General features: G+C 34.0%; 1 protein-coding gene across 3 annotated transcripts in view; it reads left to right on the top strand.

Annotated features, from left to right (window-relative positions):
* Positions 1 to 721: 721 nt before the first annotated feature.
* The window catches only part of LOC116894375 (vomeronasal type-2 receptor 116-like), a 21,078-nt gene continuing 2,383 nt past the window's right edge, over positions 722 to 19,416 (top strand). The window contains exons 1-6 of one of the 3 annotated variants that reach the window (XM_032896083.1): positions 722 to 918; positions 3,468 to 3,709; positions 5,380 to 6,194; positions 7,617 to 7,868; positions 10,108 to 10,231; positions 12,639 to 13,530. In XM_032896083.1, coding sequence (XP_032751974.1) covers positions 722 to 918; positions 3,468 to 3,709; positions 5,380 to 6,194; positions 7,617 to 7,868; positions 10,108 to 10,231; positions 12,639 to 13,530 — 2,522 coding nt within the window. Of the gene's footprint in view, positions 919 to 3,467; positions 3,760 to 5,379; positions 6,195 to 7,616; positions 7,869 to 10,107; positions 10,232 to 12,638; positions 13,544 to 19,416 lie in introns of those variants that run through there. The other 2 variants (XM_032896082.1, XM_032896084.1) reach the window with 2 other exon arrangements.

Below are 19,416 nucleotides of genomic sequence, written 5' to 3'. Positions count from 1 at the left end.
TGATGGCTTTATCTCTGGATCTTGTTGAATCTTTAAACATCAATCTTTATCATGTAAATTAAGTCTGAATCTCTGAAGAACTGTATAATTTTTCATAGAGCTGAATTAATTATATTTTTGATTTGAACAATTTACTAGTCCTATAGACAGTGGAAGAATGGGCCTTGTTTAAGTAATCTGTTCATTTCATTGGTGTGACATAGTCTATACTGTACATGGTCTGTGTTTTTCAGTGAGTATAAACACAAGACTGCCTCTCCCTGACTTGGATTTTTTTTAATAAAATGTCCTGTGTGTCCTGAGTAGCTCTGATTGTATTATTACTGGATATATCACTATGAGTCATCTGAAATAATCCACTGACATAATTTTTAATTTTGTTAACACAATCAGCTTGTTGAAAGTTTCTAAAAACCAAATTTGAACAAGTTGTCTTCCTTCCAGTTATTCACAAACTTGAGTGATGTCATGGAGACTGGAAATGAATTATCCTCCTAAACATTTTCCTACCCATGTTTATTACATGGGCTGTGGACTCCAGTTGCAGAGCCCCAGGAAAGAAAGCATTTAAGTTTCCTCAGGGCTCAGGATCAATCTGTAACAAAATGCATCATGAATAGGCCACAAAGTTCTCCTTTGTCTAGAGAAATAAAAGCTTGTAGTGATTTGTTGTGCATGGTACTTCACAATCCACACTGCCCAGGTTTAAGGCAAGAAAAATATGTTCATTTTGATGGTGGTGTTCTTCCTTCTCAACATTCCACTTCTCATAGCAAATGTCATTGATCCCAAGTGCTTTTTGAGAATAAATTTGAATGATGTCAAGGATGAAGAGTTGGGGTCAACTTGTTCCTTCATTCTTGCAGCAGTTCAGATCCCTATGGAGAAAGATTATTTCAACCAGACTCTGAATGTCCTGTAAGTGCACTTGTATTATCAATGTAAGTGACAACTTGAATATTTCTTGAGTGCTCTGAGAATGAAGATTAGACTAATCCTTGAGTCTTCTGTCCCATTGCTACTTTGGAACACCAAGAAACAAACAATTCTTTTACAGATTCAATTCTTTGTACTCCTTTTGATTAATCCAGTGAAGGTTTTGTTTTTCTTCCAGGAGACCTCTGACTTAAAGCCTGGAGGCTGAAAATAAAGTACTATCAAGATTGATCCTTTCCATAAAGTCTTCCTAATAACCGTTTATTTTGCACTCTAAATAATCCCGACTTATTAAAATTTATCATATAATATTTCATTGTGTTTTATGGCAAGAAAATGCAAATAAATGGTCATAAAGTTTGTTGACAGTCCTTTTATCAGTTCATTTCTCATAGAACATATGTGGGTTCCATATTATTCATGGCATATATACTTGTCAAAAACTGCAAACATAGAAACTTACTCTCTCAAATTCATTGCTAGAGCTCATGTCTTGCCTTGTAAAGGTCCATCAAGTTTGGAAAGAGAAATTCTTTACATTCAGAATTTCATACCTCATATGATGTCTGGATGAATACTTTTTACGTATATGAGCAAGAAATATTCATTCATTATGGGGCAAGACAATCAAGTATTTTAAAAGATAAAATCCAAAAGAACTGTGGCTTTGTGTACAATCACTGGCTTTTATGTTTTATAAAATTCAGTTTGGCACTCTCTTTTTAGAGTAAAACATAATTCAACATACGGAATCAAATAATATGTTTACATTCTTTGAATGGTGAGGCTATCAATAACAGTGGGGATTGCTTATGTCTCTTGTCACTGGCATGGGTGACAGCTGTGTTCAAGGAAAGTTGCAACATTTGATAACAGGCATATAGGAGTTTTCTATTAAGTTTTTTTTAATATTAAACAAACAAGTCTTCTTTTCTCAGGTCGAATTAGGTAAATCTCTGATCTTTTTCTAATATTTATATCTTGTGGGATTTTTTTCAGCAATTTTAATAAATATAGGTTCACATGTTACCAATGTGGTTGTAATATCCGTTTTTATGTTTTGCTGATAGTCATTTTAAAACACAGCCCTTCAGACTTTTAGATTATACATCCAGAATATGTAACTGATGTTTCCTAAACTTCAGTTATAGGAAGTAGTTTGAGCATTGCATAAAGTGTATTTTCAAATTTCTTTTTGTATTAGTAAAATTGTAAGTGAGATTTTTTTGTCTGTGGTAATAAATAATATTCAAAAATATACTATTTTATGAAGTGAAGAGTAAAAGCACTACAGTGGTATAGTTTTTGTTGAAAACCTGATTGTATTTACTTCAAATTTAATCATTAAATATATAGGTGCATGTTTACTGTTTATTGATCAGATTATATGAAATGGCAAGGTTAAGATAAGAGATATTACTTTTTTCATAAATATGAACAGAATAGGTTATTTTATTCCCATTGTCTTATTGCTTACTTTTATTTTTTTAAAAAAATGAACATTGTCTTCATAATTTACAACAAAGATTCTTCTTCTGTGTTACAAACATATAATACTGGCACATGCGAATATCACTGAAATTTCCTTATTGTCCTAGTTCTCACTAGGATGGTAGTGCTGATTTAGTGTACCTGGAAAGGTTATCAATGATATGTTTAAAAATTTATTTATAATTATGAGAAGAATCCAGAGTGAATATATCATATTTCTTTGTAAATAGAAAGTATGTAAATGATACTTGGGTGTTGGAATAAGCCCTTACTCTCTGCATTAGTGTAGTAGTGTATTTGTACCTGGCACAAGTATATACCTGTACATTTGAAGTGAGGACAGTCTCTTGGATATATTGCCATCTTATGACCTAAATAACCCTTGATCAAATACCTAAAACATAAGCATAGACATATATATTTAACCAATGCATGTTTGATATGTGAATTTACTTAAAAGTAAATCTTTAGAAAAGATTTTCTTTCAGCAAAAGATTGAAAGAAAAATTAACAAGATGAAGATAGATATGAAGGGACATGTCTAAATATAAGTGATTTTAAGTACAGTAACAAAATCTTGCTGCAGAAAAACTATTATGCTCTGATAAGTCATGATGAATCATCTTTAACCCATTCAGTTAATTTCACAATGAAATATCGTGAATGCAATGGGTCGCATAGCACATGTATTTTTATATTGCTCAATAATTTCAAAATGAAGAAATGATCAGAATCACTGTTTTGTCAATATCTGAGGTTTCAGCTTTACCTTCTGATCAGGGACTAAAAACACATAAAGAAATATTCTCTGTGTATGAGTCAATACCGTATCTTATTTATGGGAGATACACTGTTATGAACGTTTAAAGTGTTTACTATTTTCCAGGTTCTCATGTCAATCTAGTCTCACAACAAAAGCCATTTGTTCCCTTTTTGTAGGTCAGATGCAGAAAGTCCCAGTATAGAATCTTGCTTCTATTCAGTACAAATGATCATGCATAGGCATTTGTTCATAAAAAAACCACTGTACTCTTTTACAGAAAAACAACTAAAAACCACAAATATGCTTTGACATTGGCCTTTTCAATAGATGAAATCAACAGGAATCCTGATCTTTTACCAAATATGTCTTTGATTATAAAATACCCTTTTGGCTATTGTGATGGAAAAACTATAATGCCTACACCCTATTTATATCACAAAGATTTTGATAAACCTATTCCTAATTATTTCTGTAAGGAAGAGACCAAGTGTACATTTCTGCTTACAGGACCGCATTGGGGGACATCTTTACTTTTTTTGACAGACCTGGACATCTTCTCATCTCCACGTGTAAGTTATCATAGACCAGAATTCTTAATATTATGTTACTTTGGAGGCCTTTGATTGATATGAAACTTGATGGATGAGATTGGATTTATGCTTATGGCAATGTATATTTCAAATATATCTACTCATTAGAGACATGATAGACCTTCTATGAAGGGCCACCTCCAGAAGTTGACAGATTCCAGAGAGGAGAAATAGAGGATACCATGAAGAATTGATTTTAACATGGTGGTACAGAGAATCTTGCAGACCTATCTGACTGGCATTCAAAATGCTTATTTATACAAATTTAAGTAAACAGAGATTGAGTCATGTTGTACCAAAAATTAGAACATATTATTTGTGTTTCCTGATACGTGTTATCCTCCTCTTGGTCGTAAGTTTAGATAATCATTGGTAAAACGTGAAATTACAGAGTTATCATTTACCAAAATGGTGGTGTTATAAGTTTACTCATCAGTGATAAACTGTGAGGTAACACAGAATTTTACTTTACAAACATTTTCTCACTAGCACAAATTTTATGTATCTGGGGTATTTTTACAAAGGCATGACACATGAATCATTTTTATCCTGGCAGTTCATGACATTTCTGTGGCATAAGACAGGATGAAAACCTGCAATTCCTTCTGAGGAGTTTACCATTTTACTAGCAATGATTGCATTACCTACCAACCATTAAAGACAGAGTACCAATTATCATTAGATCTTCTGACAAAAATTCCAGCAACATACTCTATAGTTATTATAAATCATTTTCTTTAATAATACAATGATTATGTCATATATTTTTGGAACTTATTCATATGTCTTATCTTGTTATTCTTTTGTTTCCTCACCATGAGATACAAGAATGGACAGTCACATGTGAACTGTCCAAGAAAGAATGGTTATGGGATTCTGATAACTTGCTCTTTCATATTTTTCCACATGATTATTTTTCCATAATTATAAGAAACTTCATGGAGAAGATAACTCAATCCAATCTAATTTTGTTTCTGTATATTTTCTTCACGAGATACAACTTATGAACCCTATAAATTTTGCCCCATAATTGCCTGAGTATTTAGTAGGATGAGTTTTTAATCTGATCTGTTGCTAATATATGTACACTGCCAAATCTTTATGAATACTTTAAAATTTACTTTGTTCTAATTATCTGTTTCCTGAGGTGGCACAGAGGCAGATATTCACAGAGTATTTTGGAGCCTTATTCTAAAAAGGAAACCTCTGGAATCTTTATGTGAGTCTCAACTTCTAGTGTACAAGGAATACTTTATTGTAGGACAAGATAAGAATATTTTTTTCTAAATATTAAAGCAGTATTATACCTAGGGCTTTACTGTTAGATCTTAGGAGAAGTTTTTTTGGATTAAAGCATAATTGTCTTTTTTATAAATATATTACTCAAATAACCCCAAGTATTAATTATATTAAAATCCCTTCAAACACCGAAAACACAGATATCAAGACTGCTTCCATTAAAAGTAGATTTGCCAGTCTTCCATTTTTGCTCATTTGAATAAGACATGAGAGGAAAAGTCATAGGTAATCAACCCTTTGCAGGTAAATATGATTACAGGTTTTTAAGTGCACTACACCTCATGTTTCTCTCTGTGTTTTAGTTTCTTCAGCTCACATATGGACCTTTTCATTCCATCTTGAATGATAATGAACAATATCCCTATCTCTATCAAATGGCCCCAAAGGACACATCATTAGCCTTGGCAATGGTCTCCTTCATACTTTACTTCAACTGGAACTGGGTCGGCCTTTTCATCTCAGATGACGATCAAGGCAATCAATTTCTCTCAGAGTTGAAAAAAGTGAGTGTAAACAAAAATATTTGCTTTGCCTTTGTGAGCATGATGTCAATCTATGAGGTTTCATTCTACCATAAAACTGAAATGTACTACAACCAAATTGTGATGTCATCCACAAATGTTATTATCATTTATGGGGAAGCAGACAGTATCATTGAATTGAACTTCAAAGTGTGGGAATATCCAGTTAAACAGAGAATATGGGTTACTACAAAACAATGGAATTTCCCTACCAGTAAGAGAGAATTGACTCATGACACATTCTATGGGACCTTTACATTTCTACAACACCATGGTGAGATTTCTGGCTTTAAAAATTTTGTACAGACATGGTACCATCTTAGAAGCACTGATTTATATCAAGTAATACCAGAGTGGAAGTACTTTAACTATGAAGCCTCAGCATCTAACTGTAAAATACTGGAGAACTATTCATCCAATTCCTCATTGGAATGGCTATTGGAACAGAAGTTTGACATGGCTTTTAGTGATTACAGTTATAATGTATACAATGCGGTTTATGCCATGGCTCATGCATTCCATGAAATGAATCTGCAACAGGTTGAAAATCAGGCCATAGACATTGGGAACGGAGCCACTTCTCACTGCTTGAAGGTAGAGTTTCTTCTATTGGATGATGTTTGGTATCTTTAATTGCATAGCTGTTTAAAGTCTCTCAGATGCCCACACTTAGTAGAATACGAAATATTTCCCAAAATATGTAGGTTTCTGAACTTTTTTCATAAAGAAGAACAAAATCGAATGACTGTAATAAATGTGAGTGGGAAAACAAGACAATTTATCAATGAAAATTTGTGATTTAATATAGAGTACCCAAATATCCTTCAGCATACCACTTCTAATATTTGATATAAAGAGTACTTCTTCATGAATTTTCTCTATAATGAGATGAGTTTTTATATATATTTTTCGATTATATAAAAATCATTTTAAGGAATGTTTTTTATTTGGGTGCTGTCCCCAGTGTAGGCACTGGTTAACGTACTTGGTTTTCTGAGAGTATTTAAAGAAGAAACAGTCCTGTTATTTAGTTCCATCTATACAAATATGTTTATATGTGTGAATTATCTTCCTCACTGTGCACTTGTATATATCATACACTTTCCTTGTATCTATGATTATATCTGTATTGCTTTGTACTTACACGTTTATCTCTGTATGTCTGAGAAAGTGAGCAACAATTTTTTCTATGTCTGCATTTCTTTCCATAGGTGTGATATATGTGTGTGTAGTTTTTTATTTTGTATTTGTCTGAGTATTTGCCTCTGTGTACCATTGTATGTATTTTGTGAGTGTTCATTTGTGCTTATACATATTGGTTTCTGTGTATGTGTTTTCCTATGTTCCTATGTATGTGCTTGGCTTGGCATTTGACTGCCTTTTTATTATTAGGTTTGTGTGTCAATATAATTCTGGGCTGGCATATATATATATATATATATATACATATATATATATATATATCCCAGTGTATTGCTGCCAATTTCTCTCTCTCTCTCTCTCTCTCTCTCTCTCTCTCTCTCTGTGTATGTTTGTATGTGTGCCAGGGTAGGTGTTTTATTTGAGTGCATATGTATGTGGTTTTTTTTGTTCCTGAAAGCTTACATATGTATATCAACATGTATATATATATATTTGTGTAAATAAATGTATAGCTGTAATATATGTGTGATTTTGAAAAAATGTGAGCCTCTTTCTGTGTTAGTGTGTGTGTGTGTGTGTGTGTGTGTGTGAGAGAGAGAGAGAGAGAGAGAGAGAGAGAGAGAGAGAGAGAGAGAGAGAATATGTGTGTGTTGTTTATCTCTACTTGGTTCTACATTTTTTTTCTGTTTGTGTTCAGTAGTCTTCTTTGAGAGAACTGAAATTCTTGGAATGCTATGGTAATTTCATTTATCCAATTGCTCTTGTTGTGATCTCTTTCATTCTTTAAATGATGTTACCTTTACTATGAAATCAGAATACATTTTATGACTTGAAGGAATGGCATATAAAGTATAGTTAATGCTTGTCTTTTAGGTAAACTCCTTTCTGAGAGAGACCCACTTCATTAATCCTCTTGGGGACAAAGTGATTATGAAACAGAGAGAAATACTGCAGGATGACTATGACTTTTTTTTTTTTTTTGACTATGACGTTTTTCACATACTGAATTTCTCACAACATCTTGGGATTAAGGTGAAGATAGGAAAATTCAGCTCATATTATTCACGTGGTCAACACTTTCACCTATATGTAGACATGGGTGAGTTGGCCACAGGAAGTAAAAAGGTGTGTGCATACTAACTTATTGATTTGTATACACTGCAGTAAACACTGTCAAGTGGATACACTACAACATATTGAAATAAAATATTTTGTCACATCAGGAACCAATTTCTAGTCTCCTGTAATATTTTTTATTATTTATTTTTTGACATATTTTTACTAATTTTTGAACATTTCATATGTGTTTAAAATATACCTTTGTCTTATCAGAACCATTTTCTGAAATTTAATGAATATAAAACTGTTCTTTCCCATTGTTTGATATTCTTTCCTTTAAATTGAACAATATTCTCCCATATGATTGTTGTTATTGCACAATGTCTCCTCCCTTACTTGAAGACTCTGCTGTGATCTTGATAAGAGTGAGACTAATGTTACAGTAATGAAATACTTGGAGTCATAATTGCTAACCTTGTCATTATACCCCAAAATGTTTTGCCATATAATAGACGGAAATTTACAAAGTTCACTAGTGAACACAGAGAAATTCATATTATAAAACACCACTTTTTAGTAAGCTTGAAGAATACTTGCATACTTTAATGTGAGATAAATAAAATGCCAAATGAACTAATAGACAGCACTTGAATAACAGGCAAAGAAATGACTATTAAAATTCATCAAATGCAGCAATAACAGCAAATAACAGACAAAAGTAACACAATTTTCAGGTATAATCAAATATTTTTGGTAGCATTATTTATTTAAAATCAAACACAACAAGGCTGATTTATTTCTAAGACATTCCTTAATTGCCTACAGAGAGTAAAGAGACTCAGTCACAGACAATAGGAGTACTTCCTTTAATAAAAATGGAGGCAAATATTATAAAATGTTAAAAGAGGGGAAAAGGAAATTAGGGAACAATACCTTTGATGGACAGCTACGAAATAATTCTTGACTAAAACATCACCAAAGAACAAAACACACAACAGAAAGCTCATTCTCTGAGAACACGGAAAATTTAATCCAGTATTTCAAGTGTGGTTCAACATATGCAGATCCATTAAATGTAATACACCACACAATATAGAATAATATTATTTTCCAAAAACTTTCAAAATGGCTCTTACCAAAGCCTAACGTTTATTAAGAGTTAAAGAAACAAAATAAGTGATAAAACAGAAAGAGCATATATTGATAAGATAACATTTTTCACAAACCTATTAGGAATATTATAATACATGAAAAGATAATTATTATCCATGAAATTTAGAAATAATGTCAAGTAGTTTTTTTTTCGGTTCATGTTTTTATCCAAACACTTTAGAAACAGAGGTCTGAAAGTCTCTGTTTCTTACAGGTCTGCCCTATATTATAAGTCTAAACCACTTACATCTTAAAATAAATTGACATAAAGAACAAAAGTATGCACATTTTCATTACTCTAACTCAAAATAGCCTTTAAAATATTTCAAAATGTTACAATATATTTAAAGAAAAGGATGGGAAAAAAAGAGAATAGGTACTCTGATCTTCATTGGGAGTATTAATCTACTGATGCTATATGGTAAGACCCTGTTTCCACATTATCAAAAAAGTAGGAAGAAGTCTTAAAATCTTCAATTAATTTTAAACACTCTAATTTTTGTCCAGATCCTCCCAGTATTTACAGCCATTGTAAGAATTTTGACAATATTTTCCAGATTCAAGTGTCTCCAAATACTAACTTGCTTCTCTGTTGCTTTAATTAAATTTTATCGTAAAGAAAGTGAGGAGGAAGGGGTGAGTGGAGATATGGCTTATAGTCATGAAACAACAAGTGTAGTTATCTGGCGACTTGAACTAAAGCACTGATCTTAAAAGATCTCTATTTACTGGCTCTACTGATACATTAGGATGTGAACTTTTTAATAAATTACAAATTAAGAAAATGCTTTAAAGGTATGAGGACAAGCTAGTGTTGGCTGAGAACATATCTCAATTTAAGTTTCCTTGTCTTCTCACTATGCTTAGTGCCATATTGAAAATAATTATTAAAAAACATCAGGTTGCAATCTCTGTAGTTTTTATACACAACTCACTATCATCTTGTTTTACTGAATTACTAGACATTCAGAACTATTCAACAGTTGTTCAATGCATTTCCAATATTCATAATTGGTTATTAAACAATGGACAGAGTGAAATGTCTATATGCATACATTAAATAATTATGCATACATTGCAAAATTAATATGCTGATATAATACATAAAATTAATAGCTAAATCTCATTATCAGTATTGTCTTATTTTTCTCAGATGCCATTCTCTGTGTGCAGTGAAGACTGTGGTCCAGGATTCAGAAGGTTCTGGAAGGAGGGAATGGCAGCCTGCTGTTTTGTTTGCAGACCCTGCCCTGAAAATGAAATTTCTAATGAGACAAGTGAGTGATTATTGCTCTGATAAATCCTGCAAATATATATTCCTCTTGTACTACACTTAGAAGATGAAGTAAACTAAAAGACAACTACAGATAAAAAATATCACTTTTCTAGTTTTCTAGCTGTAGATAGAAAAATCATTAATAAAATCCTGTGAAAAACAAAGAAACAAAGAAACAAACATACAAACACATATACCTTGTGCCTTGAACCACACATTGTTTCACTGCAAATTCATGCCAGATTATATTTTCACAAATAAATACTTTAGAAAAGAAAACTGCAATTTGACGGAATTTAACCAATAATCAATCTATTGAAAACTATATGTACATTATATTTTAGTCAGAATTTTTAAAGGAATTAATTAATCATATTTCATGAATTTGCCTGTCATAACTATGATTATTCACGCCATGTACATATAGGAGGTCATGAAGAACCAAGTACAATATCAAATATACTGAACTAAGTCATGAGACTTCTAGGTACAAAATTCATGTTCTCTGTAAGATTAATATAGAAGACAAAAGTATTTGCAAATTTATAAGAAACCACTACGTGTGTAATACATTGTGGGCCATGTTCAAAGCCAGATGTGATATGAATCCAGGAAATAGGGGATAAGAGTTGACCCATGATATAAAATACATGACTGGACTCATGTTACGTATATTTATTACATATCTTACCCATTATTAAAATAGTTATTTACAGTAGGTAAAATACAATAAATTTTTGGTTAGCTTTTAATTATTTTGACTTTCATTTTATACAATGAATTAAAGTTCTTAAAAGGCATAGCATGCCTGTAAGATGGCTCAACACTTAAATCATGTATTGCTAAGGTTTACAGTCCAAATATAACCCATGGTGGATTTTGTAGAACCATGCAACCTACTCAAATGATGTCTTTTGAAGACATGCATTATAACATACTCTATACTTGAAAATAATTTTTAAAAGTACACTGAAATTGTTTTTGATGTTAAAACAGATATGAATTTATATTCACTTCAATTAGTTCCACAGAAATTCCATAAAATGTTTTTATTACATAAATTGCTTATGTTTGTGGGATGGGTAATACATGTACATGTACCCATATGAGCAAATAATACCCCCATAGTTACATTTACATGCACTTTTGAGACAGCTGACATGGGTGCTGGGATCTGAACTCAGGTTCTCCTGTAGAGCATCATATTCTATTCATGCTAATCCAATTTCTTAGTCTTTTATGCAACTTATCAAATAAAAATTTCCACAAATGCATTGTTCTAGATAAGAATTCTGAAAATGAAGGAAGCACATCTACATTTTCTGAAATGACATAAAAATTAAGTGCAATTACAATCACAATTCATATTATAGCCATGATTGGAATTGCAACTTTGAAATGGGGTACTATTGCTTAAGACAAACCATCTGGGTTACCACTCTTGCTCAAGTAGTCCTCTAATGTATTGCTCACTCTATTTGTCAATACTGACTTTATCCTTGAACACATTCACAAACACTGAGTCAAATAGAAATGGAGATCAGGCAAGGATGAAAGTGCTTAGCATTTCAAATGAAGAAGGAATAGAGGTAAAGGACATCTTAGTACAAAGAATCTACAGAGGATTTTTTTCCTTCTTCAGTTCTAATATTAGTGCATCTCATGAACAATAACCAGAAATTCTGGTTACTTATTGCCACATAAGAATACAAGTGAGGGCTTATTACTTGAATATTTTCTACTTTTCAAACATTAATATTATATTACCTTTCAGTCTCCAACTTCTTCTTATGACTTATGACAGGAATCAACACAGGTCAATAATGTAATTGTTACTTTTACATGTACGTACACATACATATAAATATATGTAAATACACACATCCTACCTGTTCTGTTTCTTGTTTCTATGTCAATGAGTTTAAGTTAGTGTATCCTCAAGTACCTATTACAGGTCTTGTACCAGTAGAAGTCAGAGTCTCAATGTGTCATAAGGAACAAATTCATAAAAGAATCAATAATCTCAGGAAATAATGAATGTAGAATTCTGTATTTATAAAATATACCCAACCACATTGTGGTATATGACTGTATCTTGTCTGAATTCAATGATATTCTTGTTATCAGCATAGAAACAAATAGTTTAAGAAATCTTTGCTTTCAGATAGCATTAAAAATGATATAATCAATGAAGTTAAATAGACAAAGAAACAATTGCTTGATTTTATTTTCTGTCAAATCTTTATGAACAATATGAATTGAAAGTAACTCTGCACAGCAATGTTCTTGAAATTGCATTGTCAGCATCAAAGCCTGCATTGCAAGGCTTATTTCGGCACTCTCACTCAAAATACCTTTTCAATAACATTTCTAAAGCAGCACTAACTAAACTTTCCTTTGGACATTAGATATGGATCAGTGTGTGAATTGTCCAGAATACCAGTTTGCCAATATGAAACAGAACAAATGCATCCAGAAAGGTGTAATATTTCTAAGCTATGAAGACCCATTGGGAATGGCTCTTGCCTTAATAGCCTTCTGTTTCTCTGCAATCACAGCTGTTGTACTTTGGGTCTTTGTGAAACACCATAACACTCCTATTGTGAAGGCCAATAACAGAAACCTGAGCTACGTATTACTCATGTCACTCATGTTCTGTTTTCTCTGCTCCTTTTTCTTCATTGGCCATCCTAACAGAGCAACATGTATCTTACAGCAAATCACATTTGGAATTGTATTCACTGTGGCTGTTTCCACAGTTCTAGCCAAAACAATCACTGTGGTTCTGGCTTTCAAAGTCACAGACCCAGGAAGAAGGTTGAGAAATGTTCTGGTGTCGAAGACACTCAACTATATTATTCCCATATGCTCCCTATTCCAATGTATTCTGTGTGCAATCTGGCTAGCTCTTTCTCCTCCCTTTGTTGATATTGATGAACACACGGAGCATGGCCACATCATCATTGTGTGCAACAAGGGTTCAGTTACTGCATTCTACTGTGTCCTGGGATACTTGGCCTGCCTGGCACTTGGAAGCTTCACTGTGGCTTTCTTGGCAAAGAATCTGCCAGACATATTCAATGAAGCTAAGTTCTTGACCTTCAGCATGCTGGTATTCTGCAGTGTCTGGGTCACCTTCCTCCCTGTCTACCATAGCACTAAGGGCAGGGTTATGGTTGTTGTAGAAATCTTCTCCATCATGGCATCTAGTTCAGGGATGCTTGGATGCATCTTTGCACCCAAGATCTACATCATTTTAATGAGACCAGACAGAAATTCTATCTTAAAGATCAGAGAGAAATCAGATTTTTAAACAAATATTTCAGGAATTCTGTCAAATGTAAAGTTGGCACATAGGCACCAAATATTGTGATACAGTACATGTATCTGGTTTTAGAATCATTCTTGCTGGTTTCTTTAGTATTGTCTAGAAGTATCATATTTACTGATCTTGCATACATTGTCCATGAAATCTTACCCTAATTCAGTTGCTTAGTTTCCTCTAGGAGAAATAAAATTCTCAAATTTTCACTACAATTGTATTCATCATTTTGATTACATGGTGATTTCCCCGCTGGTAACTTCCAATAAAAGTTGATAAGGCAGTTGGATATGTGACCTATATAGAAAGTGAGTTCCAGAACAAACATGGCTACACATAGAAACTATCTATCAAATCAAAGAATTAATCAGAGAAACAAACACACTAAAGAATCAATGATAAAATCAGAACAGCATTTCATTTTTCCAGTAGGAGCACATACAAGACAGAATATTCCATGCTTTTTCAGATGCTTTTCAAGCTACTGTCCAAAAGTCTAAGGTTTAAATGTTCTTTTCTGTTCTGAAAGACAAAAGTTATATCCTAGAATGGATTGATGCCAGGGAGACCCCCTCCCCGAGATCTCCACACCTCTTAAGTCCTCAAGTCTCTTGAGGGTTAGGTGCATTTTCTCTGACTGAGTGAGACCTTGTAGCCCTCTGCTGTTTATATACTGGGAGCCTCCTATCAGGTGGTTAGTGCTGTTTAGTTGGTGGCCCAGTGTCTGAAAAATCTTCAGCTTCCTGGTTAGTTGAGACTGTTGGTTCTCCTACAGGATTGCTGTTCTTATTAACTTCTTCTAGCTTTTCCCTAATTCAATCACAGGGTTCACAAGCTTCTGTCCATTAGTTAGGTTTAAATATCTGCATCTGCCTCTTTCTGCTGCTTGTTGCATCTTTCGAAACATGTCTTGAACTTGTTACAATAGGGATTACATCCAATGAACGTGGTAAGAATGCTGAACACATATATTCTGTTTTATCCCTCTTGCTTGATTGTTTTTTTTGATATGGTAATTTATCAATATCATCTTAACTATAGTACGCCAAAGTGTAGGACTCTTAGAGAAGGAAATTTGTGAAAGATAATGTAGATGACTGAGCCTAAAGCCAATAACATCAGGATGTAGGGTAATGAAATTTAATGAATAAAAGAGAATGGGAACGTGGGTGAGGAGTACCTTTCTGGAGGCAGGGGTGGGGGTAGAATGGCGGTTTTTGGAGGATAAACTTGGAATGGGAATAACATTTGTAATGTAAATAAAGATAATAACCAATCAAAAAGAAAGAAATAAGGAACAGACATTTCTCCAATTAGTGATAAAGTTACTGATACCTTTTAAAAAGACTAAGAGTTCAGTGCCTCTAATATCAGAAGAAGATGCAACTGAGTGCATTTCATTTATAATTTTTCAGTTTTCAAAGATTAATATTATAATTTTATAACATTCATCTCTCACATTTTTAGTACCCCTGAGTACATGTAAAACTCAATAATTCCCAGGTTTATCAGCACATTCATTATGTTTACGTGCACACAGACAATCTCAAACATACACAAACACACATAAACACAAAATTTTCAAATTCATAAGCACTTATTATGTTTACATGTACAAAGACAAACACACACACACACACACACACACACACACACACACACACAAACCTTACTGACTCCATTTAGTACGGCTTTGTATGTCAGTGTGTTTGGGCAGGTGAATTCAGACTGGGAAACCTATTCCATGAATTTGCTCCAATATAATATAGAGCTTCCTATATAGGGACAGCATTCATTAAAAAAAATGAGAAATACCTTAGGAGGCACTGTATGAATATGCACTGTAACATTAAAATATAGTAAGTATGATATTAGCTCCTATGAGTTTATCAAGCTAGATCAATTCATAATAGCTTTTCTAATGTACTAAAATTTGTGATTTCTGAAACTTAATTAATGATATCATCATCAAAATAGACTGGAATAGACAAAGAAATGGTGAATTTATTTGATTTTCTGTAAAGATGATGAGCATTATGACACCAAATCCTTGTTGTGCATACGTGTTTGTATGTGTGTTTATGTGTGTGTGTGTGTGTGCGTGTGTGTGTGTGTGTGTGTTTGCCAACATAAAGCAGAAACATGCATTCACAAAACTGTGGACTTTCTCACTTGTGAAGATACTTTGGAGAGGGCTTTGCCATAATTACCTTTTGTTTATCTACATTCACAATTGTGTCTCAAGATATTTTAGATCACCACAGAAAGGTAGTTGTGAATTCTAGCTAACTGATTGTTAAATTATGTAGTCCTCATATAAATAAAAAATATATTTTTGTGCTCCTTACTCTGTTTTCTTGGGAATAATAAAGCAATTTATCTCCAAGATAATCATTATCATACATCTTACATTTCACAATAAGAAACTAGATTTTACAAAGGAATATAATTAAGAAATTGAATAACTTTGCATTTCCACAAATATATTATGTACAAATGTTTTTACTAATATTTGATCGTTGATAGTAGTACTATATATTTTTTGATTTTTTTATTTTTTTGATTTTTTTTATTTACATTTCAAATGCTATCTCCATACCCGGAGATAGCTTCAATGAGTGTGCTCCCCTCCCCCCGATATCCACTCCCTTTCTCCTCGCTATCTTGGAATTCCCCTACACTGGGGCATTGAGCAATTACAGAACCAAGGGCCTCTCCTCCCATTGATGACCAATAAGGCCAGCCTCTGCTACATATGCAGCTGGAATCATGGGTTCCTCCATATATATTCTTTAGCTGATGGTTTAGTCCCAGGGAGCTCTGGGGTGTCTGGTTGTTTGATATTGTTGTTCTTCCTATGGGTGCAAATCCCTTTCATTTCTTCAGTCCTTTTTCTAACTCCTCTACTGGGGACCCCATGCTCAGTTCAACAATTGGCTATGAGCATTCGTCTCTGTATTTGTCAGGCTCTAGCAGAGCCTCTCAGGTGACAGCTACATCACCCTCCTGTCATCATGTACTTCTTGGCACTCACAATAGTGTTTAATTTTGGTGTCTGTATATGGGATGGACACCCAGGTGTGCTCCTTACTCTTAATTGGCCATTCAAACTCAGGTTGCTGGAGACTGCAGTGAATGATATTTTTGAGTTATAATTCCTCTTCCAATTTAGATTGTGCTAGATAAAACTATTAGTAGGTGGCTATCAAAGTCATAGCCACTGAAAGAAAGATGAAGTACACACTGGTTTTACAGGTACCAAACTCTTATTCTCGTGCATTCTTTCATCTTAATTATTCTCTAAGCAATCATGCTGGGGATTTCCGTTCTCTCTATTGACACTGATGTACACTTTGAACACACCCATATCATAGGGTAAACCAAGTTTACAGCACTTTATCCTGTCTTGGGATTGGTCTCTCTATCCTTAATAATATAAACTCGGACATTCTTGGCTAGGACTCTCCCTGACATACTCAATTAAGCCACTTTTTCCTTTCAGCATGCTGGTCTTCTGCACTGGACTGGATACATTCCTTAATGTCCACCAGAGAACTCAGTGAAAGAACATGGAGGCTCTTGAACTCTTCATCATATTAGCATTCCATGAACACTCAAAGTGGTTCAACATTATTCTGATATGCTTTGCAATTTTTTAAAGACAGAGAGAAATTCTCTTCAAGATTTAAGGAAAAAATTCTCTAAACACATATTATGGATTATAACTGAGAAACATAATATTGATTTGGAAGCACTTATTAGGATTCAATTCAATATATATGCATTAGAAACTGTTTCTCAGGGTTTCTTTTAATGATTGTGTATAATGGAAAAACACAAAGCAAAACAAAACAAAATAAAAAGAAACAACCTTTCAAAGACATTGTCTCATATTATCATCTACTGATTCTCTGATTTTTTTGAAGGCCCTACTCTTGGATATTACTGCACATTGGAAGTGTTCTTTTCCTACTCCAATCTAGAATAACATTAACATGAGCTCAGGTACCTTTATTTTTGGTATCGATGTGAATGTGTGACTCTGATATTAGTTGATTGCTAATAGAAAACACAGAAAATGAATAAATGTTGCAGATATCATGCCAATAACTTCCTCCTTATAGAAAATAATATAAGTGAATATTCATTATTCATGGTATGTGTTAGAGAAGCAGAATTTAAGAAAGAGAAATATTCCCTGCGGTCCAGACACTGCCCGGATCTGAAGGAACCCGATCAAAAGCTCCCTGCACACAAATCCCGTGGCCTCCCATGGGATTTGAGCTAAACTTTCAGAGGGGCAGACACACATGGGAAGCCAGAAGAGACTGCACTCTGCCCACATTTCTGAATCTACAGGAAAAGACCTAATGCCATCTGGCACCACAATACACGGTGTCCCCGGGAAAAGACAGCGCAGGCCCTCCTGGTTGCCGCCCTCATGGAGAGCTCAAAAGCAGCCCCTCAGGAGCCACTTCAGCTGAGAGACCACAGGTAAGACCAACTTTTCTGTTCCAAGCAACCTGCCTGGTGGATTCAGGACATAGGCCCACAGGAACAGCTGAAGACCAGTAGACAGGAAAGACTACATGACAGAAAGCAGAACACTCTGTTCCCATAACTGGCTGAAAGAAAACAGGAAAACAGGTCTAAAGCACTCCTGACAGACAGGCTTGTAGGACAGTCTAGCCACTGTCAGAAATAGCAGAACAAGGTAACACTAGAGATAATCTGATGGCGAGAGGCAAGCACAGGAACACAAGCAACAGAAACCAAGACTACATGGCATCATCAGAGACCAATTCTCCCACCAAAGCAAACACGGAATATTCAAACACACCAGAAAAGCAAGATCTAGTTTCAAAATCATATTTGATCATGATGTTGGAGGACTTCAAGAAAGACATGAAGAACTCCCTTAGAGAAACACAGGAAAACATAAATAAACAAGTAGAAGCCTACAGAGAGGAATCACAAAAATCCCTGAAAGAATTCCAGGAAAACAGAATCAAACAGTTGAAGGAATTAAAAATGGAAATAGAAGCAATCAAGAAAGAACACATGGAAAAAAACCCTGCATATAGAACACCAAAAAGAAGAGGCAAGGAGCCGTGGAATACAAGCCACCAACAGAATACAAGACATAGAAAGAATCTCAGGGCAGAAGATTCCATAGAAAATCATCGACTCAACTGTCAAAGATAATATAAAGCGGAAAAAGCTACTGGTCCAAAACATACAGGAAATCCAGGACTCAATGAGAAGATCAAACCTAAGGATAATAGGTATAGAAGAGAGTGAAGACTCCCAGCTCAAAGGACGGTAAATATCTTCAACAAAATCATAGAAGAAAACTTCCCTAACCTAAAAAAAAGATAGCCATAGGCATACAAAAAGCCCTACAGAACTCCAAATAGATTGGACAGAAAAGAAACACCTCCCGTCATAATAGACAAAACAACATAAACAAAATAAAAGAAAGAATATTAAAACATTAAGGAAAAAGGTCAAGTAACATATAAAGGCAGACCTATCAGAATCACACCAGACTTTTCATAGAAACTATGAAAGCCAGAAGATCCTGGACTGATGTCATGACCCTAAGAGAACACAAATGCCACGCCCAGGTTACTGTATCACAAAACTCTCAATCAACATAGATGGAGAAACAAGATATTCCATGACAAAACCAAATTTACACAATATCTTCTACAAATCCAGCACCACAAAGGATAATAAAGGGTAAAGCCCAACATAAGGAGGCAAGCTATACCTAGAAGAAGCAAACTAATCATCTTGGCAAACAAAACAAAGAGAAGAAAACACAAACATAACCTCATCCAAATATGACACAACCGAAGCAA

This window comes from Rattus rattus, chromosome 2 (assembly GCF_011064425.1).
Source record: "Rattus rattus isolate New Zealand chromosome 2, Rrattus_CSIRO_v1, whole genome shotgun sequence".
NCBI classification, from domain to species: Eukaryota; Metazoa; Chordata; class Mammalia; order Rodentia; family Muridae; genus Rattus; species Rattus rattus.
The sequence above is the reverse complement of the archived record's forward strand: the minus strand, read 5'-3'. Positions and strand labels throughout refer to the sequence as shown.